Here is a 25,983-nt window from a genome sequence, read left to right as displayed (position 1 = left end):
CTTTTTTCACATCTTTGGGATTCTTTTTTAAACCCAAAGAAAAAAAATAGATTTTAGCTTAACGGCGCTCTGGAACAATTTCCTAACAGTAAATCAAGCTACCTTTGAAACAGTAAACTTTCCGATGAAATAACCAGTAGCTAAAGAAACAAGAGCAGTAGCAGCAACAGTGGCAATAGGTACGTCCATTATTTTTTAAAATTAAACTAAGTGAAACTGGCCTTATTCACAATACAATTTTTAAACTCAAATCATTTAATTTTTCTAATAATCAAGAGCAACAATTTACTCCAGCTCTCTTTCTCTTTCTTAATGTTAAAAAGCAAGTTTTTGTTATGGAAGATCAAGTTCACCCATTGAGGTCATTCGTAGGATCAATTCCTCCTAGTGACTATGTATTACAAATGGAACCTGAATCGACATGCTCTACACCTCCTCAACAAGTGATTGATTCTGATTCTCCAAGAAGAAATTCGGCTGATGTCGACATTTGTTATCCCTATTCAGAAAATAACAACGACCCACATCCAACACTAGATACCAACGCTTTAAAAAGTTTATTAAAGAGGCCGACTGATATAGAAGAAGAACGAAAATTGACAGCTAAATTAGATGATCTTTTAGATAGCAAAACAAGTGAAAAAGGATTCATGTCAAGGAGATATAGTCTTTATGGAGAGAATGTGAAGGTAAAAAGACACATTGAAATTACACTTATTAGTATTATGTTGACCTTTTCTTTTTTCTTTAGGATCCTTCAAGCATAGACCAAGAAGTGAATCGATATACCTTTTATTCTGATGAATTGGGTTCACTTGAAAGCAGATCACTTCAAAAGTTATTTATAACAAAAGCACCCAATACAGATAGAACTGTGGCTGGAATATTGATGGACACCACTAATTGGTGGATCGATATTTATGCTCCTACAAATGATGAGATGAGAACAATCAGTAAGGCAAGTGCACATTTATTAAAACAAGATGTATATAGATCTCTGTAAATTGACACAAAGTAGATCTTTCGTATTCATCCCCTTACAACCGAAGATATCCAGGCACAAGAATCTCGTGAAAAATGTGAAATCTTTCAACATTACATGTTTGTCAGTTTCCGTACTTTCAATCAAGATTTTAATAGCCCTAATTACCTTGATGCCATCAACTTTTACATTATTGTCTTTAAAGACGGTGTATTAACAGTAGGTTATATATGACAGTATCATGAGAAACTAATACATCACAACTAGTTTCGTTTTCAAGATCTTCCTCATCCTCATAACGTGAGACGTCGTATTCATCAACTCAAAGATTTTATTAAAGTAACACCGGAGTGGATTAATTATGCATTGATTGATAATATAACAGATGGATTTGCACCCCTGATTCAGCACACTGAGTTAGAAGTGGATTCCATTGATGACCTTGTGCTGGTGTTGAATGGATCAGAGCAAAATGACATGTTGCGAAGAATTGGTAGTTGCAGAAAGACAGTGATGCAGTTATTGCGTCTATTGGGGCCTAAAGCAGATGTGCTTCGAAGCTTAATTAAGCGTTATGAAGATAAGGCAAAAGAAATGGATTATATGAGATCATTAGATAATGCGACGCCAGAAACAGAGCTGGATGAAGTGAAGGCGCATCATGAAGTAACACTTTATTTGGGTGACATTCAAGATCATATTATCACTATGTTACAGAATGTAAACCATTATGATTTGATTCTTGGTCGTGCACACAGAAATTATCTTGGTCAAATTACAATTGAACTTTCACAGGCTGGTAATACTACAAATGAAGTCATCAATAGACTCACTTTTTTTGCTACCATTATTGTTCCTTTGGTAAGTTGTCATGTTTATTACGGTGTTAGTATGGTTATTTATATTATACTATGTAGAATTTGGTAGGTAGTTTATTTGGTATGAATGTTCATGTACCAGGTCAAGATGAAAAAGATTTAGTATGGTTCTTTTGGATCGTATTAGGAATGCTACTTTATGTAGCAGTAATGATTGCTATTGGAAAAAGGACAGGCTTTCTGTAGCAAATTTGTAACAATAATAAGCTTAGATATACAATAAAGAAATTACCTTTTTTTTTTATTTCTATAATGAATTAGCATTAAAAAAAAACTTCATTGTTTTGTAAATGAGAAAAATGTTTATAACCTGATTACTTGTTTTTCTTTTCTTTTTCTATTTTTTTCTTTTTTTGAAAAAAAAGAAAAAAAAAAAAACAAGTGTATATGCTATATAATGAACTCAAGTGAACCTATTCAGACATCTTCTCCTTCAACTGAAGCAGTGAATCATTCAACCAATAATAAGTAATTACATCCTAAGTTTTAATTCATGTATTAATCTTGTGTGTAGTGTTATACTAAAGATAGGCATTGTTGGTGATGCACAAATAGGAAAGACAAGTTTGATGATTAAATATGCAGAAGGAGCCTATGATCCGGAATATGTACAGACACTAGGCGTTAACTTTATGGAAAAATCAATATCAATTAGACAAACAGAGATTACATTTAGTATTTGGGATTTAGGAGGTAAAATAAATTTATGAGCAATTATGGCAAATCGAGTAAGATCATCATAGGACAAAAACAGTTTGCGAGTATGTTACCTTTTGTATGCAATGATGCAGTAGCTATTCTTTTTACTTTTGATTTATCAAAACTGTCGTCATTAAATAATCTTCGAGAATGGCATAGACAAGTGAGAGGAATAACTATGGTAAAGATCATTACCTGTATTTTATGATGATGGCTCATTTTATATTATAGACTGCTGTGCCTTTATTGGTTGGTACAAAATATGATGAATTTGTAGATTTATCTTTTGAACATCAACAAGAGATGACTAGACAAGTAAAGCAATACTAATAAATATTTAAAGAGGACTCACCTGTAATTGTACAGGCAAGAAATTATTCTAGAGCAATGAAGGCACCGCTCATATTTTGTTCTGCGGCGGAATCAATCAATGTACAAAAGATTTACAAGATCGTTTTGGCAAAAGTATTCGATTTGAATTGTACTCTTCCGGAAATATCTGAAATTGGTGGACCCATCCTTGAATACAGACATTGTTAATAAAATATAGTTCATATTTGGTTTATTGTTTATGCTATTTTTATACAAAAAGAAAGTACGAAAAGGCCTGTTTTCGCTTTTATTTACAATCAATTTAAATAGACCAAGTGATATCAATCCGTCCTTCACTGAGAGAACCGAGCTTTTTAAATGCAGTAGGACTCAGATCAACATCACCCTTGGCACAACTTGGACATGTATCGACCACCTTGACCGTAACTGATCCTTTGGAACTTTTGATTGTAATCTTCTTTCCACAATAATCACCGTCGCTCATAAAAGAAGAGGAAAGGGCAGCCACTAATTCTGAATTACTATTGGTATCTCCACAGGATCCTAAACCAACTTCATAAAATGTACCATCACCAGACATTGAAGTACGTTTTTCAACTGGAGCAGCTTTGACGTTCACCAAAAAGAAGAAAACAGAGGAGAGAATAAATGATGCCTTCATGATGATGTACGCAAAATAATAAAACGGCCGGCGTTGAAGAAAAAGAGTGTGAGATGTGAAGAAGAAGAAGAAGAAGAAGAAAATGAGTGTTGTTTAAATAGTCGTGATGAAACAAATTGAAGTTCCCTTTTTTTAATGAGTTCCCGTATTGAATATTCATTTCCAACAAGGGGTAGATGATATGATAGACTCGGGAACAACGACTTTTTCGGAAAACATTTTACTTTTTTTGGCTAATTGCCAGAGAGAAATTAATTAGACTTGTTGACAGGATGAGCATGTGTATCGCATGGTTACATGGAAGCATGATTTAACACTAGCTTATGATTTTATGCTACCATGAAGGATAGAGAAAGTGTTCACCGTGTGTCTTGTTGTTTGCAATTCAATCCTTTGTCTTGTACTGTTTAATTAGTTCAGTTGCCAAGTTGTTCTGAGTTTTCTTTTTAACCCCAAAATTCTTGGCTGGCCCGAGTTGACTAATTTGGTCTGTTATTCTCTACAATGATTTGCGTTTGAAATTCTTTTTATGACCAATGAAGATTTTTTGTTTAGATAACGCAACTTTCTTAGTAAGAATAAGAGAAATAACAAGTATATATTTTAATAAGTTTGATACTACAGTGCTACATCTACAAATGGTCTCTTTCTTCAGATGACAAATTAATATAACAAAATCTTATAGACGTCGACAAATACAAGTGCGAATGACACGTTCGAGTATTAAATTTCACAATGGTCAATACAAATAAACCTATTTGTACGTACCCTCACATATGTGATTCTTTATCTTTCTTTTTTCTCGAATGGCCAATATGGCCTTAATATGTTAGTTAAGGAAACAAGTCTCTACTTATTGTACTTAACCTGAAATCATAAACTACTCTACAAGTGAATAATACTCATACATTGCTTATATCTAGACAGAATAATTACTTATAGTGCTTCAGGTCTTACGTAATACATTACTATCACCTAAAAACTTATATAAGCTGTTAATATACTTGCTTTATTGAAAAAAAAAAAAAAAAAAACTAAAAAGGATGAGGGAGAGAGAAAAGGTACTTGTGCCAAACCCCTTGATACTTATGTCTTTTTTGACAAAAGGCGAAAACTATGATCCACGGACCCAACTGGTATACTTCTCAGTCACAGTCAAAGTAGTTGTTAGTGTCGGAGAAGATGGGATTATGTATATCATGACAAAGACGAATTTGAGCTGTTATCATCAGAATCATCGTCATAAGATGACCTCTTCATATTTTTCTTGGTCTCTATTGACTTTTTTTTTGCGCTATTTACTCATATTCAAACGCGTCAAAGTGTCCACGTTGACTCGATATGTTTTGTTTGATAGTAAACAACCGCTCTAACAATGAACGAACCTTTCTCAAATCGACCTCCGAAGATGGTAATCTTAACGAACCAATATGGTTTGCGACATACAAACCCCTATCCATAAGACAAACTCGACTTATCTGTCCTTCAGTACCTGCTATCTATATGTAATGGCCAGATATAGCTCTTTTTTGTCTTGCTTTCATAAAACGATTTCTGCAGAATCTATCTACATTCACTTTTACTTCTCTAAGCACCTTCCTATGGTCAGTAAAATACTTATCATTTGAAGTATTCTTTGCGAGTTCAACACAAAGTAAATCTACAACTTCTCCACCAAATGACAGGTGACAGACCCTCAAATCGATTTTGTCTCCAATTTTACTGCTAATTTCTGTATCTGCAGCTTTCTTATAAATAGTCGATTCCTTAGGAACAGAATTGTTTATAGTAATATATGATTACTTTCAAATAAATATATATTTTTCTGCTTAAGTCGCATACAATAGCATTTACAAAACAGATTTTTGCTGCGATCATTAAATATGGATGAGAAAGTTCCCGCCCAAATGTTGATCACTTAGTCCTGTTCAGTGAAATTCTGAGGCGTGGACGAACTCAATATGGTCCTGTTGTTATGTAAGAGTTTTAGCCTAACACTAAAGTACAATTAATTTGCAAAATTCATTGTTAAAATAAATACAAAACTTACATCGCGCCGTACACTTCGAAGTACGTTTCGTTTTCATTCAATGCATATCTCATTTGATATTCCAAATATTTAACGTACACAGCTTGAACATTATCAACAGCAAGCTGCTCAATACATTTCAACTCTTTTTGAATGCCTTTTTCGATCGGTATCCATTCTTTTCGTTTACTCCATAAATTATTCAACTCTGTCCACTGTTCTTCCGTGAAAAGCTTACGCTGGCTATCTTTCATATTGATTCATGGAACGACAACAATTTTTACCTAATGGCTGGCGTTTGAACAACAATACAAATGTATTATTTTTGATAAAATATATAAAATGTTGTTTTGATACTATGCCGTCTCTACAATCAGTAAGCTATCTCAAAGAAAAGTTAAGAGAGAGATACACAAGGATACAAAATGGTATGTTTTTTTGGCACATAAAAATCCATTTGGAAACTTCATAAGTGTCGTATTTACCCCATTAAATACTTATGATTCGTATGAGATTACTCAAATCTTATATAAGAAATAACAAGTTCCGAATACATAATATTGTATATTACATATTTCTTAAAGCTCATTTACAATATTAACCATATACAACATTTATATTTTTCAAGCTCAATACTAGAATTGACCTTGAACTCGCTTCGATCCTTGAATAATTCCATTTTCTATATAAAGGTGTAGTTTGATTAAATAGGTTCCCTTCTTTCGTCTTGAAATCTAATAAAGAGGTTACATAGAGACTCATTCACCAGTTTTTCAAGCACTATTTCCCTTTTAATTCTCAAATTTATTATCTGCAAGTATCTCAACAAGTATGACTAACTAATGAAAATAGCTATTGAAAAATGCGCTGACTGTGGTCAAATCGGACATAGACATAAAGGCAGTTATAAATGCTCTCTTTATATAAAGAGTATGTATAAATATAATATCACATAATCACTTTAATCCACTGACTTTGTTTAAATAAAAACATAGAAAAAAGGATCAAAAGATGATGTCGTGACAAAAATACAAAAAACAAAAGGAAAAAGATACAACTTGCAAAGTCCAGCACTAGTACTAGCATAAATGTAACTTCTAGGTGTTTTCCCTGCGGTTAAATTGATCATAACACTGCACGTTCAAGAGAATGTCGGAACTACAAGAAAAAGTTGGATGAAGTGCTGAAAGTTGAACTTGGAGAAGAATATGAGCGTTTTACGCATAAATTGTACCTTGAAAGTGTCATCAGGCCAGACAAAAAAAGAACTGTTTGTTGAAAAAGTTACAAAGCTTACCTCATTTATGCAAAACGTTCTTTTTTACGCACAGATTTTTGTCAACATATTTATTGTCAGAAATAGTAACTCTCCTGACCTCGCTATCTTAACATAGCAAAATTTTTGGTATTCAATATCACAGCTGATCACGAGGGAAAGCGTCCTCAACACAGCATATGTTTCTAATGTTGTTGTTCTTTCTTTTGATGATTTCAGAAATGAACATGTGCAACTGGAATCCTCCACCGAGACCTCAACCATCGCTCAAGTTTGTTTCAAACAGCCGTTGTTGACATACATGAATACAATACGTCAAAAGTCTGCAACGGCTGTTTAACGAAGAACTTGAAACCTATGAAGCTTCCCAATGGTCATTATACCAAAAGTATCCTGAGTTGTAAACTCTGCGGTATACTTTGAAATAGAGATACGAATGCAAGCAAAAACATGCTCCAGATTTCAGAATCCATTTGGGAAAGAAGAAGGAAGATCTGCCGTCTTCTCCAGAGACATCGCCGTAGAGGAAACGGTTTCACTTTAACTAGTGGTTTAGATATTTACCGGTAATTTGTCTACAAAAGAATTTCATACTCGTTTGACTTATGTTAACGTCTTTATTTTTTCCACTTCATCCCACATCAAATTTCATTTCATCTAAATTCCATTTCTGCTTCGTCTACAAAAGATAAACTAAACATCTGGGAACAATTTTGATTCATCCAGAAAAAAACTAAGACTATCCGAATTATAAGTAGAAATACTGTAAGAAAATTGCATTCTCTAAACAAAAAATTGAAAGATGACCAAAAAAGTTGAATGATCACAAAAAAATTTGAATGAATTCTATTTTTGAAAATCTTGAATTTCAAATGCAAATCACTGTATATGTAGTTGTCTGGACAAGTCTGTAGCTTGAGAAGTTCCCCTTAATTGAATCGTGCGCATAGTGTTATTGCGTCATCAGTAAGACGAACCTTTATCTATTTATTCATTTGGTACCTGGTATCTTTGATACTTAATACATTTGATACTTGATACCTTCTGTTGTTGAAAAAATATCTATGTCTGAAACATTATTAGAGCAAGGTAAAACTGAAAATAAATTTTCATCACAACTGTCTAATTTGGTTAACTTCGGTTCATTTTGCAAAGAAGACAAAACCGATTATTCACTCTTTTCTTTCAAGCTACCAGGAAAACATAAACCTGGAACAGATTTAATGAGTAAATTGATTTTGACTGACGCCGAAGTTATAAACATTGTAACTTCAACAATAGTTGGTAAGTGTTCATAATTAAGTCAAATTACATGTCCACTCTAAGTAATCCACCTTATAGGACCTAATGCCCAAAGCAAATATACAGCCATAAACACAGAATGACCAAACTCAACCAAGTCAGATATCTTATATTTTCCTCATTCTTCAGACAACAACGAAACATTTTACCCGATATTGATAGAAATACAGCACACTGTTGACATGAAATTCATACGGCGTGAAATCAGCTACTGCTTGTCAATAATCGAAACCCATTCAAGAATGCTAACAGTTATCATCTTTTGCGTTCATACAATTAGATCAGAGGTCAGAAAAGCCACTGCCCCAAGTGACACCTTTCCTTATTTATTGGAATATTCATGCACTGGTTGGGCTAAAGTTTGTTTTTTACTGGACGCCAAATCAATACAGAATCATTTGCACCAAAAGCCATTGAATCCGTTTGTTGCTATAGGCTTGTTTTTTATTAAGCAGAAACCATCACTTTTAAGTATAGAAGAGCGTGATGATAAGACGATTCAGCTATTATATCGTGTAGCAAAAAAGTTTTTTGAAAACGAGATTGAAAGTGAAGAACGTGTTACTGATGAGCTTCGGCAAATTTGCAACCAAACATACATTCAATTTAATAAAGCACTTAAAGCACTTGAACATGATGTTCTCGATCCAAATGCACGCAAACGAACGGCTCAATATTTGAAAGATGGATTAACTTACATTACCGTCTATAAAATAAAGTACCGATTAGATAACTCAACACAGCTTGGACGGAATACAGTTGGCCCAGTTGTTTCTCAAGCTGAAGGAAATACAGATGATGCAGTAGTCTCACAACCAGAACAAAGTATAGTTGGCCCAGTCGTTTCTCAAGCTGAAGGAAATACAGATGATGCAGTAGTCACACAAACAGAACAAAGTATAGTTGGTTATGATTCCGCTATACAGGATGATTTACCTGTTCTACCTGAACCAAATGCGAACTGGATGTATGTTGAAGACTACATAAAGAATCATGGAAAAAAAAATATTGATTGGGAAAAATGCTATGATGAAGGACGACGAAAAGGTCACTTCAAGAAGCATAGCAGCTGGAGAAGCACAAAATCAGGATATTACCGTTTTTTGAAGAAATGTAGTATTTAAAGATTATTGATACACTATAAAGACATATTTCAAACGCTTTAATTATTCATATCTCATGATATAATTGAAACAAGACATCTTCTCTAAATAATAAAGTTCATATTATATTAAACATTACTTACAAAAGCGTATTGGAGAAGACAATAAATTCATTCATATAGAAATCAGTTGACTTCACCTTATTTTCCTATAATCTGCTAGAAAAAAACTTGTAACTACTTGATAAATGTTTATCTGATTCTTATCTCTACATTGGTTTCTGAAGTCGCCTGTGGCTATTACACGGGCAGTTTGTTTCGACATTTATCTCAGCACTTGTAGGAATGCGAAACGAAACCTTTTAAGTGGCTTTTCCCCACATTTTTGCAGGCATTCATAATCCTCTTTGATAAAGTACCTTCCTGCAAAAACCTATGACACTTAACTTTACTCTTTGCCACTGCCCAAAATTGTTCAATTGGGTTAAGTTCAGGAGAGTAAGGAAGATACACACATTTATATCCTCGATACTCAATATACTTTTTTATGTTTTCATGCGTGTGGATGAGAGCGTTATCCATAACAATATAGCTACCTTTCATATGCGAATGCTTGTCTATTTCATCTAGAGTCAATTTTAAGGAATTGATATAGTGGCCTGTTATTATTCCTGAGCTGACATATCCGTCAGCCTTTCTCTTCTTGGCAGGTCTTGGTTTTTTTTACGCCGATTGTAATCAAGCCTGCAACAGAGATAGCTCCCAATATGGATGTTTTATTTACTCTCGTTGTTGGTTGGTAACAATAGCACGAGTACCCTTTTTAGACCAAGCTCTTGACCGTTTTATATTGATATCAAAAGCAGTCTCGTCAAGGAATACGCAATGCATCAAAAAGTTCATATCTGTATTTTCCCATTTACAAACTCAAGAGTGTCGCTCCTCAATCTTTGCTGGATTGTTTCTTTCGATAGAATGAAAATCAGCTTTTTTCATCAAAAGATTGCATTCGCTTTTCATAAAGTTATAAACAGTGCTACGTGAAACTTTAAGATCATTGAACCTTTTCAGTAAATGCTCGGTCACTTCAACAACAACGGCGGAGGGATTAGTATCAATGAAATCGACAACAGTCTTTTTATGTTTTTCGGTCAGAATACTTTTACGACCTACTCTGTTACAACTGTCAAAGATGCTGTCAGGGTATATACTATACTGCTTTACCCATCTCTGCGCGGTTCAAACATGTATACCCAACTGCTTCGCTGCAGCTGATGTAATCACACACTTTTCAATCTTCAGATCGAAAAACCTAACCTTATTCTGGACGGTATAACGCATACAAGCGCGTTTTACGCTGGTCTCTTTCATGCGGACACTTTCATCCTTTGGCTTTTCAATTCGCATAGGGCAATCCAGTGGATATTCACTAGAAGTCGCATTTTTTCAAGTACTCGCTATGAGTTGTAAGCGTCTCCACAATAAATTCATTCGGATCAACAATATACTCCATGGGCTCAGGACCTTCCCATTCTCGTCAACGACATTTCCATGCCCATCTTCAAGTAAAAATACTGTACTCATCTTAAAATGTAAAAGTTTTGAAAACTAAAAAAAGTCAACAGAGATGAAGAAAGGTCGAGTGTCAAGAAATCATTGTGACACGACATTATTTTCAAATAGCAAGCGAGACGGTTTCCAAAAATACGACCTTTATTTCTGAAAATACAAAAATGATTTTGATTGGTTGCGACACTGCTTATTGGGGGCGCTGTACACTTGTTGAATAGTATTTAAAAATAAAAGCAATTTTGTTTATTATATAACAAGTCTTTTCAAAAGGTCAGTAAGGAACCCTATCCAACGCGTTAAAGCATTTTTCATTTCGATTTCAAATATAAAAAAATAAGAGATGAAGGGAGGAAACAGAGTAGTCTGAATTGAGTTACTGGTAAAACCAGTCTCATGTATTGCACTTCATAGCATTTCCGCCCACAGACCGTTACAATAATCCCTTCTGCTCCACAAGATTCCCATCATAAAAATCATTGGTTTACAGAAACAAAAGGGTTATATTTTCTGGTAGCACTGCCCCCGTTTTCACAGGTTGTCCAGCAAAGACATTTAGCGGCTTTTCTCAGACCTTCCCACGGGTTGTATAAAAGAATGAAATCTTTTTGTATGTTTGCCCGTATACATAAGCTTGTTACCTCCCTTGACCTCTTAAAAAGAAGATGAAGAAAAGGTGAAATGAATGAGATTTATAGTCTAGAGTTTGAAAAAAAATTTTTGCACAATATAGTCACAAGTGGCTTTTCGGATAAACAGAAATAATTTATTTTCGAGATCAAGTATAAATTAGCAAGTCAGAAAAACTTTTTTTTTCTCTTTATTCGATCTAATAATTAAATACGATTAGGGGACGCTCGAGAAATAACATTTCATGTCATTTCTTTGTCTTTGAAAGTATAAGAAAGATCAAAGACTGTCGTATCTATTTAGTGAGCAGTTAATTCATCTGCCATCGAACTCGTAGGCTAGTCTACATTTTTAACAAATCTAATACAAATGAAAAAGAACTTTATTACCAAAGTGCTATATGTTTATCGTCATCAAGCGTAAACAAAGATGAACGATTACAACTTTTCAATCTACTGCTTTATATTGACAAACTTTTTAAAGTTCTAAAGTAAGTTTGGACTGTTCATTTACTTGTATCATTCCAAGAAGGATGTATAACCCTCCCAATTGTATTTTTTTTTTCTTTAACTTTTTTTTTTATTCATTTTTTATTCACTTTTTATACACTTTCTTTTTCTGATGTTTCTAATACTTGATCTATACCTTCATTCACAGGTTTCAATTGATCGACAGCTGTAGAATTTGTACTGTTCTGTTTTGACAAGTGTCCGAAATGATTAGAGAGAGTGACCATGTTGATGGCCTTTTTAAAGGTACGACGAGCATTGAAATTGGTACGCAAGTTGGGTAACAAGTCTTCTTTATGTTTCTCTTCAAATTGACCAACTTCTTTTTCAATCAACCATTCATGTTCAAGAGCTTCATGTGCAGTGATACGCTTTTCGACGTCAATGGTCAAACAACGTTCGATGAATTGTTTGGCTGAGATAGAGTGTTTAGTATGATGTACCTCTAGTACATTCTATTTTCTTACCTTCTTGACTGATACCATCCCAACATGGATCATCAAAGCTATAATCAGCATTCATGATCGCATTCATTTCTTCAATATTATTCGCTCCTTCGAATGGTGTATAACCTGATAATAAAAAGTAAGCAATGACACCAATAGCCCACATGTCACTATAAAAAAGATGAGCAATCACAAGTCACATTCGTTTAGACTTACACTGGCTTTCCATGACCCGTCTTTTTAAAGATTTCGGGTGCCATGTATCCAGGTGTACCACAGGTCGTCTTGAGCGTATGGAATTTGTCAGTGTCCATGATACGAGATAGGCCAAAGTCAGCGATAAGTAAATCAGCATCCTCATCGCGTTCACGAAACAAAAGGTTTTCTGGCTATGAATCCTATCTGTTTTGGTTTTTGATGTATAAACATGTATTTATGCTTACCTTTAAATCTATCTTATCACTTAATAAAATAACAATCAATTAAATAAACCACTTACCACGATGTACAACACCATTGTCATGAAGGTAAGCAACAGCACCACAAATCGTCCTAACAATATGAGCAGCATCCTTTTCAAAGTAACTACCCTTTTCACAAATACGATCAAATAATTCACCGCCTGAAGCCAAATCAGTCACCAAATACACTAGCATACACTTGTTAACTTTTTATTTTTTTATTATTCTTATTTTCACTTACAATTATTAAGTGTTTCAAAATAATCAACTAAACTCAAGATATTCTTATTTCCTTGAGAGATTCTTTTCAAGATATTGATTTCATTTCGAATCATATGTTCGCGTCCTTCCATCAACTTTTTATTAATGATCTTGACTGCATAATATTTGCCAGTTTCAATCTATTTTTTTTTTTTTGTTTTTTTATTTTTTGCTTTATCCTTCTTTTTCGTGTATAAAGAAATTAAATGATTCTTTCTTTACTTACGTGCATAGCCTCTATTAAACAAAAGAAAGAAAAGGGATTTTTCATGAATAAAAATAAAATAAAAACTTTCTTTATTACCTTTTACTGTTGCATAAGTACCATTTCCAAGTACTCTACCCGTTTTATATTTACAAGGTACCGTTACAGGAGCTCGAGACATTTTTAATATTTTTTTTTTAAAAAAGAAAAAGAAAAAGAGAGAGAGAGAGAGTGTGGAAAAAAAAAAAGAGAAAATTTCCTTTCTTTCTTTGTTAAATGCTGAGCCACCATGATATTGAGTATAAAGTGTTACAAAATTTCCTTTTGGTCTGAGAATACGTCAATAGAATGATAGGACATCAACAACCTTTGATGGTTTGAAAAAAAGGGGGAGACAAGATGACTTCTTTTTAAGATTCCGAAATGAATCTATATTTAATCATAGCTTGAAAACATGCTTTCATCCTATTCTTTATATATTTTACATTGAACGAATCCAATCAACGGCTTTTTTTGTTATTTCCTTTTATGGTTAATTGTGTCTTCATCGCCACTTTCTTTGGGTTACACGAGCCTTTCCCTACTCTTTCTCTTGTTGTCTCACAATGGTATGTAAACAAGAGACAAACAGAATTTAGGTCTCACTGCTCAATTCATGATGATTAAATGAACTTGAAATAGTCCAACAATAACCTATTGATCCTTTGATCGTCATTTGTCTATTCTCTTTTTTTTTTTGCGCTTGTTCTATACTCACTCGAATGAACAAGACAAAAAAACAAGAGGGACTCCAGTGAAAATGACAAATGTTGAATATCCATCCTTCCCCTTTCTCCAACTCTTTTTTGTATGATCGACAAATGAACTTTTTATTTTAAATTGGAATAGAAGTAATAAAATGAGCTCAAGTTTTTTTTTACATGAAATAAATAGAATGAAGAGTACAAGTTCTTTTGTCATGAAGAAGAGGAAACCTTTTCCTCTATTGATTTCAATATGATTTTAATATCAAATTTTGAAAATACAGGGCCTGATTGTGAACACATTGCCTTCTTCTTCAATTGAGCACAAAGGTTGTCAATATCAAATTTATCAAACAAAGGATGTGTTTGTAACTCTTTCCAGACGTCTGTACAAGAGATCAAATCATCTGAAGCACTGTCCTGTACTTCTTCTGAATCTATGTTTTCTGCCAGTGACTCTACTAGGGACTTTTCCATTTGATTGAATATTTGAGATCGTTTCATGATGGAAGTCACAATAGGCACCGGATGCTCAGTCACTGTCTCGTTCAGACAACCTTGTGCGTCAAACAAGGGTTCTGTCAGTAGCTGATTATATGCGTTCGAGCACACTTCTTCCTTCAATTTCTCACAAAACGAAACACCGTCCTTGTCTCGAACACAATAATCAGGAGGTGGTGTACTGAACCTTTCACTGTCTTCTTTTTCTTCTTCTGTTTCGTATTTATTGTTCGCTGCTTTTAGTGCTGATCGTAACTCTTCATTCTCTCTTTTCAACTGTTCCAATTCTAGCGAATGCGCTGCACAAAGATCTCTAATCTTGTCTTCTAATTCTTTCACATAGCGCTCTTTACGCTCTCTAAATGCTCTTTGTGCTGCTCTATTTTGTTCTTTACGTCTTAAATGTTGATCAGATGCACCTACACAAAAGTTTATTGACTGTGCAAAAAAAAAAAAAATTAAACTCACCTTGTATTGGCATGCTCTCTATTGAATCACTCCATTTACGTTTTTTAAGTTCAACAGAAGAGGTAGTTAAAGAAGATATTTTGGAAACAGAAGGTGCTATAGGACGAAACGCAGTTGGTTTTTGTGGAATCTCTTCAGTCATATTTAAATAATTAAAAAAGGAAAGGGAGGGAAAGAAATTGAAAGAAAAAAAAAATATAATTTTAAATAACCGCCTATCAATTTTTTTTTTTTTTTCTTTCTGATTGATGTAGACTGTTGGTAAGAAACAAAAGAGAGAATAGACGGTTGATGGCTTTAATTTTCAAGTGACATATTAGAGGAATGAATTATTTATTAAAAACGGGACACAGGGACCAATCGACAGTAGGTGGATCATTGAGTGGTTTTGTGCCCCAAACAGCATATACATTCGTAAAAGGTTTTGTCTCTTTGGCTTCTTCCATATACACACGCCATCGTTCCATGTATTCAGCCACGGTGATATTCATCAGTTTACTCATCAGCGGACAAGTGGATTCAGCAAATGATTCCAAATTATTCTTCCAGAGCACACCAAGATCCAACCCCCACTCGCCCATCGGTACCGAGACCAATTTAGTCGAGATATCCTCAAGACCGACTGCCTTTAAAAGATCGGAAAGGTGAGTGGCCATTCTGGGTTCAAAACCTGCTTTCTGAGTTATTTCGGTCACTGCAAAAGAGAGAGAGTTGAGCATCAGACGGAGTACAAATCAAGACTTACTTTCTTTTTCAAACTGAGTTCCTTTTGGACCTAGGTTACAGGTTTTATAATCAATCTCTAATAACCCAATGAGTCCACCTGGCTTTGTGACTCGTACAAGTTCAAGCATCACACGCTTCCAATCCTCTTTGGTATAAGAAGCCGTCACCAGCCTTTGCTTTACAAAATCAAATTGGCCGTCTTCGAACGGCAACTTTTCATCCATCACGTTCACTCGATAAAAGTCCAAGTTTTTCAAGACATGTCTCTTTTTCGGTAGAGTACCACAATCACTCTTTGAATCCTCTGTCATCTCATCCTCCTCCAGACCGCATTCGATGATCGAATCACTCTGAACGCTTTCGCTCAACGAAGCACGTTCGAGGGCGGGTGTAGCCAAGGTCTGTAATTTGACCGATAGGTTGGGATGGATCGGCGTGAATCGTCTGTGACTGATCGTGTCCTCGGGTAGATCTCGGTCGGGTTCTTGTTCAAAATCGTCTGGTAGTAAATCACAGACGTCTACAGCAGCAAAATACGACGCACGATAATCCAGTGCTAAGTCAATGATATGATGTCCTACCTAACTGAGTCTCAATATACATGGCTATGCACACTCTCCTTTTACCCAAATGCCAGGACCATGACTAGAGGGGGTGATGGCTGTGTGAGTTTATGGGCTATTGCTATTCATGTTTAATTTACCCCACGTTGAGCACCGCGATGCCTTTTTCTAGCAGTGGTTGAATGGGCGCAATGATGTTTCTATTCAAAAGCATCATGTTACACACGTCCTCTCATCCCCTCCTCTTCTTCCTTACCCTCCAAAGATCCAACGTAATATGAACGCCTGCACTCTCTCTCTGTCCAATTCGATCTGATCGTTTGGTAAGATGCTTTGTGAAGTATGATTCAGGAACCGTCGACCCTTTAGCCATCGGAAAGCTCCACGTGGACCAGAACCGACGAGTTCAAGCTCATCTTCCTCTTCTTTCATCTCACTGATAAAGTCTTTAAACTTGACCTGTTTGCTCTCTGTGGCCGTTGGTTGCTGTTGAGAATAACGTTGATCAAGTTTTTTTAATTTTTCTAGTTTTTTAGCTGGTAAAGGCCTTAGATGTTTAGGTAAGCCTCGGTTGGATAATCGACTTTTGATATCGGATTGACTGTTTCCCATAAGTGAGAAAGAAGAAGAAAAAAAAAAGAAAGAAAGGAGAGAGCGGATGAGGATTAAAAGTTTTTTTTTATATAAATTATCGTTACACATACACTTTCTCTTCATTCCCTTTCTCTTGCTCTCTCTTTCTTTGTTCACTTTGTCCTTTTTGCGTGGGTTCAATTGGTGACTGATATCTTTCTCTTGTTTGATTTCCCCTCGGATGTTAAAATAACGAAAGAGAGAGAGAGAGAGTGAGAGGATGAGTGAGATCTAAAGACGATTTCTGTAATTAATTTCGGGAGTTGATTAGGAATGGATCATGGGGGAGAAAGATGGGTTGAACAAATGTAACATTTGAATGCATAAAAAATCTCAACACACGTACTCTATTTAATCATAATGAGCAGCCACAACAGCAGCCGCACTTGCTTCTGTCGTCAGGAATAAGGTCAGATACATACAGAGTGCATCATAATCATACCCAAGTCGGGTACCAATGTATCCATCCGGTCGAATCACGATCACTTCAGGTACACTTGTCACCCCATAGGCTTTATAGCACTGCTGATCGTGATCTAAAAAGATCTTGTCGAGACCATAGGGAAAGGTAGAGTGAACGATAGAGGGAGGCGTGGTGTGAAGGTAGTGTGTGGCTTCTTGTTTGGTCGAATTGGATATGAATAGGATGGAAAACATGTCTTGTTGGTTTACAGCATGCTCTTCTGGATGGTAAAGAGGCAGTGAGGATGAAGACCGTTGGTGATGATGGCCAGCAGGACGTTGGCGGTGATGCGTGTTGTACTGATAGAGAACCGACAGGGGCGACGTGAGCCGTTTCATAAAGCGACTGAGCGGTTCGGATGTGAAGAGCGATCCGCAAAAGACGAGTAAAGTGAATTTGGTGCCTTGCGGGTTGAAATGGTGTAGACGATCGATGAGTTGTGAATAATTCGGTTTGATGCTCTTCCACCTCTCGTTTGACATGGCCCGCGTATTTGTCTGATGGGCTGCCGTCGTACTGTTTCGTTTCTTTTGTGTTCCCTTTTGAAAGACAGAAAAGAGTTGGGAGAGGGTGCTATTGGTCGAATTGGATCTCTTTCTTTGGGCTGGATGAGGACTCACGATGGGTGGTGACTGGGCCTGTTTGCTCGTCACCTTTGGTTTAGTATTGGATGCGGCCATCAGCAAGAGCTGTAGCAGACTGTATGGCTTCAGCTTGCCGTCGGGTGCTAAACATCCAGCGGTCGCTGGCTGAGGACTGGGTTGTTCATCTGGTGGTGCCTCAAACTGAAAAGAACTCACAGTTTCGCTATCTGCTGTACTGAACTCACAGGGAAAAGCCATATGATTCAGAGCGTTGGGTGGGTAAGGAGAATGGCCAGTGAAACAATCTTTCTGTCGATTCAATTGATAGGTGATGTCCCGAATAGAAAGATGGCTGGCGTTCATGATGCTCTCTAACCATATACCAGAAGCATACACTGTTTCTACTGATTTTGTCCGAATCTCTTCTTCAAAGGTCTCGAGTAGGTTGGGTGAAGCGCAGTGATGAAAATGGAGAGCTAATTTCCAGCATAAATTCTGTACTGCCTCTAGATAGAGTGTGATGTCCATGAATCCCCTGGGTGAAGAGACTTGAGAGGAAGGGCCGATAAAGAAATAGCGCTGATCGTATTCAAATAGCTCACTTGCCTTTTGTTCGCCTTGGATGATGAAAAATAAGTCAAGGTTGAACGAATGAAGGACCCAACTTACCTTTCCACTTTACATAGCTTTCTGCTTGGCCAAATTCGATTTGAAATGGTTCTAGTGTGCTTTTGATATACTTTAATGCTAAATGAATTGGGATTTCATCATCAATGGATGCCTTGCTCCAACTTGGTCTATGTTCAAACGTGATGTAGGCTTTTTGATGGTGTCCGATGATATAAAGAGTGTCTTGATCTCTTTTGATAATAGAGAAACCCTTGACAGACTGTGTGTTGGTTTGTATCACGGGTAATGCTGCTGTATAAAAATATCTTGTTTCGTTCTTATAGTGCCTATACCCAATTCCTTTTGATTGTCAACAAACTTTGATGCTTCAAATGATGTTATTACCTAATGACTGTCTTACTATGTTTGTCACATCATTTTCAATCAGGATAACTTGTGATTTCCAAACTTGATTGTTCTTCAAGTAAACAAACTTATAATGACCTTCTTCTTGTATCTTGATCAACTCTTCTGGTTGTGTAAAGATGTCTAGGGAAGCAAGCTGTTCCTTGAGAGCATCGCACACCACTGATTTTTGAATGGAGAGAGAATAGTTGAAAGGGTTGTTGGTTTCAAAACTCTTTAGACTCTCTACCAAGGTACCTTGACTATAAATATCGAGCTTCCAATGCCTCGTTCCCTTTTCTAATAGCAAGTCGAGTAAGTCGAGTTGATTTAATAATTGAATACAACGTGGGGCAAGTAACAAGATTTTGTCAGGTTCATCTTCATGGTTGTTATTATCAATGATATGAATTGACAATCCAATCTTGGAAAGTAATAAAGCGGCGTATAATCCTGATAATCCTTTTATAAAAAATGGGATTAGATTGGATACACAAATCATTTCATGTTTACCTGAGCCAATAATGAACACATCAACCTGCTTATCTTTATTCATCTCTGACACAAATGAAAAAAAGAAACAAAAAAAAGTGTGTACAGAATTGAATGTGTAAGATGAAAAAAGATTTCGTTTTTCGTTACACGTATTTTATTAAACTCTGTGATTCTCATCATAAAATGGGGTCTTATGTTGTGAAACTCTCTCTCTCTTTCTTTTTCGTTCCCCCCTTTTAGCTTGCATAGTGTCAGTAGGCGATTAAACGTCCGACAGTGTATTGTTCTCTAACAAAACACAAAAGTATTACATTTATTATTTTGGTTAACAATAAACTTTCTTTCCCCTTTCTCTCTCTTTTTGTGTGTGTGTGTGTGTGTGTGTGAATTTTTTTTTTGCTTTGTGTGCACAACCCCAAACATGAATCACTTGCCTTTTCGGAGATGAACTGTGCAAGTACAGTCCAGCTGGTGGATATTGTCGGTTACATGATTCTTTCGGACAAAATATCTCACCAGTCGGTCAACGCAATCACGCAGAGCCTCCTATCAAATTGAAAAATATGCTCTGGTCCCATGTCGTGGCCAGGAAGTGAACATCACTTATGAATGCTACTTTCGAGTACGACATTCACAACGGTCAACAAGATAAAGTTATTCACTCTAAAATGTGGAGAGCAGGACGTTCTCCAGGTAGTGTCCTCCTGGACATGACCGATAGATCTGAATCGCCCGTGCAGCTTATGGCCCTAATTGCGAGAATAAAAAATGGCGCCTTAATACAGGAAAATGCGTTGAAGATGAAGTGTACTGTTTTGGCATGCAGTGTTCTGTTGAGCATCAGGCTCATTCTTTTATCATTGATACAAGTGGTAAGAATTGGGCTAAATATGAAATATTTAATGAAAATGAATTAAATGAGATCAATCTCTACAATCAAAAACAAACTCCAGAAATGCCCAAGTCGTTGAGGGACTATTTAAATCAATTCAACAAGACTACAATCAGTAGTATCAGTAAAGAGATTTTCAAAAAAAAATGGAAATGGATACAGTGTTATCGAACGAGTATGCTAGAGAATATGGCGCTTCAGAGACAGGCCCTAAACACAATGGTGACACTAGAATAAAACTCTTGAATGAAAACTCTTAAAGATATGTTGGATAATCTATATGCTCTCTATCCTGATGTCTCCTTTGATCAACTTAAAGTAGTTGGATACGTACATGCTGGTTTGTTTTGTCAAGTTTTACGCGTTGATAGACCTACACAATATATGACAAGGATACTCAATTTTGCGCATAACTGTATATTTGATTTTTTTGTAACCGACAATATCCACCAGCTAGACTGTACAAGTTTATAAAGATGAGACTGAGTGATTAATTATGTAACAAAGCTATTTTATATTTAATTCAAGACATCCAAATCTTCTGGAATATCAAAAGATTGTTTAAATACAGTACGATCCATGTTGTAATTATTAACACAATAAGATTCAATTTCCCAAATGTTCTCTGTCCATCGATTGGCTGCTTCTTTTGCTATTTTTGCTGCTTTTTCTATTTGAAGATGAATGATGGGATGAGTTGAGAAAAGTATTTACCTTTCTTTTCATGTAAAACTGGATCATTTTCCTTGTATTTCGATAATTCCTTTTCAAGCTCTTCATTTCTCTCCTTTGCTTCTTTTAGTTCCATCAACACTTTTTGTCTTTCTTCTGTATCTTGTCTTGTTTCTTTTGCTTCACTGATTTCATTTTGTAATCTTTTCTGTCTTTCTTCTTCATTTATCAGCTTTTTTTTTAATTCATCCAATCTATTTTTACTCTAGAAAATCATGAATAAAGATTACTTTGTTTATCATCTTGTCCTTACTGATTGAATAGCAGCTGAAGGATAAGACCAAAAGTAATTGGATGTACCAATCTTATCCATCGTCACCAATCCATCATCCACTAAACTCATCAATACATCCTTGACAGATTGTGTCACTGCGGATAAACCATAAGCAAATAATGATCACAGCCTTCTTATTTACCTACACCCCTCTTGGGGCCTAATTTCTCAATGTCTTTTAGCTGATAAAATTCTCCCTAAGAAAGCAATGTGATGATTCATGCAAAATTAAATAATAAAAGCTTACAGTCTCATGAAATATTTTTTGTATCCTTTTACGCTTCTCATCAACCGAAAGACCTTTACGTGACTAGTCGTAAAGCTTAAAAGATGTTTTATTTTATTTTATTCATTTACCATTGAATACAAATAGAAGAAAAAGAAAAAGAAAAAAAAAAAAAAGAAAAACCTGTCATTCAAAAAAAAAAAAAAAAAAAAAAAATCGGGATTTTATATTAAAAAGTGGTCAAACTGTCTGTGATGATTAAAGAGATTGCTATCAGTCATGAATCTCTCTTAATCGTAGTTCAAATAGTTGAAAGTATCATTAAAGAAACACGTATTATATGCTATTGATATCCTTGCATTCTTCTTCTTTAGCCAATGTACCTTAACACACTTGGTTTATTTTGAAAAGGGATATTGTTGCTTATTTGAACTTTTCTATTCGTTTCTATTAATTGAACTTGTTTATAATTCAAGATGACCCGATTGAAAAGAAAACGATTTTTATTATGAAATTTATCGATCTTCTGCCCATTCCTAGAGACAGATGAATAATTGAATTAGAATTACATTTTAAATAATGATTTCTACTTACATTTTCCTTTTTAATTTGTGCTTCTTCTTCAGGTGTGAAATCATTGGTAATATTAAACGTTCTTCTAATTTCCTCTGCAGTTTTACCCTTGATCATGTTAGCAACTGTCTTACAACCAACGTCTAATAAAGGTTTAATATCGAGATAATTAGCAGCCTATTATTTAAAAAGCATGAGTTTATATTCATCACAACACACATTATTTTTATTACCAAAATAATATCAAATAAAGTTTCTTGGTCAACTTCCATAAACTTTTGATCCCATTCATCAATATCTGTATTACGTCTTTCTTGATCGTCTGGTGTAATAGGATCATCACGGTGGTGAGTACACCATTCGATAACCTACAACTTACACATCAAATCATCCCTTCTTTATTTCTTATTATTCTTACCTTTCCCAAAATTTTTGCAGTGACGTTAGGAAGAGGAATAGGTGCTTCTGAATCACCAACATCTATTCACAGTGTTAATTGCAAACTTAATCTTATTCTCTCTTCTTTACCTTCCAACATATTTTTAATTAAAACTGAACGTTGTGCGACTTCTTTGTCAACCTTGAACTCTTCATTATCGGAACTAGAAAGAATAACACTCATTTTTATTTTGTATTTTGAAGAAAAAAAAAAGGACAGAAAGCAAAAAAAGAAACGAAACGAAAAGAATCTACTGACTTTAAAACATGTGACTTGATTCATTGTTGTTGCAGAACGCATAAAATATGTTCCCCCCTCCTCATACAAGCTGTATTTATAAGCAAATGGAAACAGATATTTAAGAGTTGTATCTTTCTTGAAAAAAAGAATAGTTCTCCTCTAAGTGATCGTGATAGTTATATGTAGTGAAATTATCACTGTCATCAAGAGAACAAAAGAGTTGCTTTTATTATTATTCATAATGATCTCACTATCCCAACAAACTCATTAAATAAGATAACCCAAGTCACCGTCTCATCTACTATCGCTCTTTGGCTTCATTTCAATATGACTACCTGAAATATACAAAAATGGGCGCTTTTGAATGCACAGAAACCCTGTCTGGGTTCAAGTTTCTTTTTCTACTTTTTTCTTGTTTTCATTCTTTTAAAAAAAGAAGCAAACCAATTCACCCATCGTTTCATTTTATTATCTTTTTTTTTCTTTGTTATCCCCCAAAAAAAAACGCGTTTTACACGTAGACCTGAGCATGTTTTTTATATTACAAAACTAGAACTTTTTATCAAGACAAATGATCAAAAGAGAAGAAAGAAAAACAATGGGGTTTCCTTAAACACCCCCCCCCCTTTTTTTTTTTCCAGTCAATGTTATTGATAGCCTCTTTGTACGATGAACAAAAGGAATCCTTTCTTTTTTTGTGTGTGTAGTACAATTCAATTTGTGAAGAGCATAATGAGGCTTCACAAAAAAGGAAATTAATAAACTTTTTTTTTTTTATTCCTTCACTACTTTTTGACATGAACAAACATGTTGAATATATTCTATTAGCTGAATTTGATATTGACAAGGGCGCTTCATTAAAATATCAATATCCAGCAGGAACAGGAACAGATGAACAGTAAATGAACACATGCAAAAAAAAAAGAATAATATTGACAGCATAATAATAACTTGATAGCGTCTTGTCTGAGCTCATGTTACCAGATGGAGCTCATTTACGTGCAGAAGACTGGACCATCTTTTGTTTGAATCAACTGACACCTGATCCAGAACAAGAAGTAGAACAAAAGAGTCCGTTGCTTTATGTATTGAACCTTGTGAGAACAAAGCACGACGCGACCGCAAGAAGGTTTGTTCGCTGTCATCTGTTTCACATCACTCACATGTCTCAATAGAGGAGCACGAGTCAAGGCGATGGCTATTTGTACTAGACACCAATACCTTCACATTTATAAGGTAAAGAATACCGTACGTGATTGCTCACTACTCAATCTGTCATTAGCCTGTCTTACTATTAGCAATGGAAAAATACTTTGAGAATCCAACCATCGAAATATTAGAATCACTTTATGAAGCAGTCAACTCAATGGATCTATCTAGAATGCCCAAGTTTACATGGCATGAGAGACAGATATTACGTGCATCGGATAACAAGACAATGTTTGAAGAAATGTTTGTGGATGAGGAGGAGGAGGCTAGTGATACAGAAGAGATAGGGGAAGATGAAGAAATCGAATTTAATCGGCAGAGAAGAGGAACGTACATTGATCTTACGTCGGGAAATCTTAGAGAACAGATACCTTCGTTAAGTAAAGATAGGCATTTCTTTGAAACAAAAATCAAATATGAAGGTATCCCACTACCTATCAAGATACCTCTTACTGTGAACCCGGAAGAAGTAGGCGATGTAAGTTTTCGATGATTCCATGTAGCTTGTGCTGATATCTGCAGTATAGTTCTCGGTGATCAAGTTGATCAATACGTTTACACCCAACGTGAACCATCCAGGCTCACCCAACCCCCATCATCCTCACCTTGACAGCACTGGACCTTATACACACCCCATCATGCTCCTCTTGAACGCGCTCCTCACACAGAAAAGAATCATCTTTTTGGGTCATGGGCATCCATCAGGTGAAGTAGCGAATTATGTGTTGGCTGCCTGTGCCTTGGGTAGTGGATGTGGCACGGTCCTCAGAGGATTTACAGAACGCGCGTTTCCTTATACGAATTTGACAAGTGTGGATGACTTGCTGAAATGGTTTGTTTTGTGATGACTGTCCGTTCTTGTTTCTCATCTGTATGATCTATATAGTCCTGGATTTATTGCGGGCGTGACGAATCCGACGTATGAGGAACATACCAGCTGGTGGGATGTCCTGTGTAATATCAGCACAGGCAAGATCACGGTCAGCAAAGACGTCGAACCTACCATGCACCGCGTACCAAGTCGAAAGGGGTCCGTTGCAGCCTCTCTTGTGGATGATGTCTCGTTCAGTACACTTTCGATCGGAAGAAGTGCCAGCATGAATGCAAACCAATTCAAACAGCAGCAGACACAGCAGCAGCAGGAAATGAACCAAGAGGAAAAGAGAGATACAGATGCTGAGTTTATGCAAGATGTCCTGGCAGCCATCGGAGCACATTACGGGGAGACCTCGATTCGTGCTAAATTTCAAGATTACGTGTTTCGATTTGTTAGATTGGCAGCAATTTATGAGGAACAAGTGTACCATCAGACCAAGATTGGATATGTCTCAAATGAGAGCAGGTTAGGCTACGGGCCTGTGTTTGTGGATGAAGGTGCAAAGAAGAGAGAATTAGCAGCTAATGCAGATCGTATCGAAGGCTGGAGACAAACCATATCTTACAAATATTATCAAAAGGTACATGTCTCATCAGACTAGCATTTTTCTTATTTTCTCATTTATTTATAGGACCTGGCGAATAGAATGGAAAACTCGTGTATACAAGATTTGGATGTGTATCGACAAATCAGTAAATTAAAAAAATTAAAGCAGATACCAGATGATGAAGTGGTCGCTATTTATGAAGCCTTTTTAAAGAACATCATTACACACAGACAGGTCATCGAGGTAACATTCATCAGTATGCATTATCTCTCAACTCATCATCTACTATAGTTCCTATCCTTTTTACCTCAACATCAAGGTGGATTATCACCCTTGGGAGTGGGTTTATTTCACTCGAACCCTTTCATTAGAAAACAATCCATTGAACTATTTCATAGATTAGAACGTCATCCAGTAGGAATCAAATTTATACAAGATTTA

At 35.6% G+C, this 25,983-nt stretch overlaps 13 protein-coding genes across 13 annotated transcripts; 4 read left to right on the top strand and 9 right to left on the bottom strand.

The window, feature by feature from the left end:
* Positions 1 to 335: 335 nt before the first annotated feature.
* Positions 336 to 2,046, top strand: RO3G_02555 (uncharacterized protein; the record flags this gene model as incomplete). Its single annotated transcript, XM_067657146.1, has 5 exons — positions 336 to 689; positions 752 to 999; positions 1,141 to 1,201; positions 1,250 to 1,843; positions 1,900 to 2,046. 5 exons carry the CDS (start codon positions 336 to 338, stop codon positions 2,044 to 2,046), a joined length of 1,404 nt encoding a protein of 467 aa, XP_067513247.1.
* Positions 2,047 to 2,257: 211 nt separating this feature from the next.
* RO3G_02554 (uncharacterized protein) lies at positions 2,258 to 2,917 on the top strand (the record flags this gene model as incomplete). The annotated part of the gene is made up of 5 exons (XM_067657145.1): positions 2,258 to 2,328; positions 2,375 to 2,553; positions 2,604 to 2,740; positions 2,791 to 2,874; positions 2,903 to 2,917. 5 exons carry the CDS (start codon positions 2,258 to 2,260, stop codon positions 2,915 to 2,917), a joined length of 486 nt encoding a protein of 161 aa, XP_067513246.1.
* Positions 2,918 to 3,193: 276 nt separating this feature from the next.
* RO3G_02553 (uncharacterized protein) lies at positions 3,194 to 3,553 on the bottom strand (the record flags this gene model as incomplete). The annotated part of the gene is made up of 1 exon (XM_067657144.1): positions 3,194 to 3,553. One exon carries the CDS (start codon positions 3,551 to 3,553, stop codon positions 3,194 to 3,196), a length of 360 nt encoding a protein of 119 aa, XP_067513245.1.
* Positions 3,554 to 4,851: 1,298 nt separating this feature from the next.
* RO3G_02552 (uncharacterized protein) lies at positions 4,852 to 5,836 on the bottom strand (the record flags this gene model as incomplete). The annotated part of the gene is made up of 3 exons (XM_067657143.1): positions 4,852 to 5,052; positions 5,137 to 5,152; positions 5,604 to 5,836. 3 exons carry the CDS (start codon positions 5,834 to 5,836, stop codon positions 4,852 to 4,854), a joined length of 450 nt encoding a protein of 149 aa, XP_067513244.1.
* Positions 5,837 to 7,922: 2,086 nt separating this feature from the next.
* Positions 7,923 to 9,284, top strand: RO3G_02551 (uncharacterized protein; the record flags this gene model as incomplete). The annotated part of the gene is made up of 2 exons (XM_067657142.1): positions 7,923 to 7,947; positions 8,680 to 9,284. 2 exons carry the CDS (start codon positions 7,923 to 7,925, stop codon positions 9,282 to 9,284), a joined length of 630 nt encoding a protein of 209 aa, XP_067513243.1.
* A 2,778-nt stretch (positions 9,285 to 12,062) lies between these two features.
* On the bottom strand, positions 12,063 to 13,524 carry RO3G_02550 (uncharacterized protein; the record flags this gene model as incomplete). Its single annotated transcript, XM_067657141.1, has 8 exons — positions 12,063 to 12,385; positions 12,438 to 12,586; positions 12,633 to 12,805; positions 12,860 to 12,867; positions 12,916 to 13,065; positions 13,119 to 13,278; positions 13,365 to 13,375; positions 13,443 to 13,524. 8 exons carry the CDS (start codon positions 13,522 to 13,524, stop codon positions 12,063 to 12,065), a joined length of 1,056 nt encoding a protein of 351 aa, XP_067513242.1.
* Positions 13,525 to 14,299: 775 nt separating this feature from the next.
* RO3G_02549 (uncharacterized protein) lies at positions 14,300 to 15,068 on the bottom strand (the record flags this gene model as incomplete). The annotated part of the gene is made up of 2 exons (XM_067657140.1): positions 14,300 to 15,006; positions 15,056 to 15,068. The coding sequence occupies 2 exons, from the start codon at positions 15,066 to 15,068 to the stop codon at positions 14,300 to 14,302; spliced, it is 720 nt and encodes a 239-aa protein (XP_067513241.1).
* A 316-nt stretch (positions 15,069 to 15,384) lies between these two features.
* RO3G_02548 (uncharacterized protein) lies at positions 15,385 to 16,092 on the bottom strand (the record flags this gene model as incomplete). Its single annotated transcript, XM_067657139.1, has 2 exons — positions 15,385 to 15,749; positions 15,801 to 16,092. 2 exons carry the CDS (start codon positions 16,090 to 16,092, stop codon positions 15,385 to 15,387), a joined length of 657 nt encoding a protein of 218 aa, XP_067513240.1.
* A 388-nt stretch (positions 16,093 to 16,480) lies between these two features.
* Positions 16,481 to 16,956, bottom strand: RO3G_02547 (uncharacterized protein; the record flags this gene model as incomplete). Its single annotated transcript, XM_067657138.1, has 2 exons — positions 16,481 to 16,544; positions 16,601 to 16,956. 2 exons carry the CDS (start codon positions 16,954 to 16,956, stop codon positions 16,481 to 16,483), a joined length of 420 nt encoding a protein of 139 aa, XP_067513239.1.
* A 372-nt stretch (positions 16,957 to 17,328) lies between these two features.
* On the bottom strand, positions 17,329 to 19,594 carry RO3G_02546 (uncharacterized protein; the record flags this gene model as incomplete). The annotated part of the gene is made up of 4 exons (XM_067657137.1): positions 17,329 to 18,500; positions 18,694 to 18,945; positions 19,039 to 19,500; positions 19,552 to 19,594. 4 exons carry the CDS (start codon positions 19,592 to 19,594, stop codon positions 17,329 to 17,331), a joined length of 1,929 nt encoding a protein of 642 aa, XP_067513238.1.
* Positions 19,595 to 20,943: 1,349 nt separating this feature from the next.
* On the bottom strand, positions 20,944 to 21,791 carry RO3G_02545 (uncharacterized protein; the record flags this gene model as incomplete). The annotated part of the gene is made up of 6 exons (XM_067657136.1): positions 20,944 to 21,095; positions 21,140 to 21,329; positions 21,411 to 21,526; positions 21,574 to 21,628; positions 21,679 to 21,741; positions 21,789 to 21,791. 6 exons carry the CDS (start codon positions 21,789 to 21,791, stop codon positions 20,944 to 20,946), a joined length of 579 nt encoding a protein of 192 aa, XP_067513237.1.
* Positions 21,792 to 22,172: 381 nt separating this feature from the next.
* RO3G_02544 (E3 ubiquitin ligase complex SCF subunit sconC) lies at positions 22,173 to 22,852 on the bottom strand (the record flags this gene model as incomplete). The annotated part of the gene is made up of 5 exons (XM_067657135.1): positions 22,173 to 22,193; positions 22,252 to 22,407; positions 22,464 to 22,598; positions 22,649 to 22,710; positions 22,759 to 22,852. 5 exons carry the CDS (start codon positions 22,850 to 22,852, stop codon positions 22,173 to 22,175), a joined length of 468 nt encoding a protein of 155 aa, XP_067513236.1.
* An 854-nt stretch (positions 22,853 to 23,706) lies between these two features.
* Positions 23,707 to 25,960, top strand: RO3G_02543 (uncharacterized protein; the record flags this gene model as incomplete). The annotated part of the gene is made up of 8 exons (XM_067657134.1): positions 23,707 to 23,807; positions 23,868 to 24,038; positions 24,085 to 24,145; positions 24,192 to 24,596; positions 24,646 to 24,950; positions 25,005 to 25,575; positions 25,627 to 25,785; positions 25,946 to 25,960. 8 exons carry the CDS (start codon positions 23,707 to 23,709, stop codon positions 25,958 to 25,960), a joined length of 1,788 nt encoding a protein of 595 aa, XP_067513235.1.
* Positions 25,961 to 25,983: the final 23 nt, after the last annotated feature.

Source organism: Rhizopus delemar, genomic scaffold (genome assembly GCF_000149305.1).
Source record: "Rhizopus delemar RA 99-880 supercont3.2 genomic scaffold, whole genome shotgun sequence".
Taxonomy (NCBI): Eukaryota; Fungi; Mucoromycota; class Mucoromycetes; order Mucorales; family Rhizopodaceae; genus Rhizopus; species Rhizopus delemar.
The sequence above is the reverse complement of the archived record's forward strand: the minus strand, read 5'-3'. Positions and strand labels throughout refer to the sequence as shown.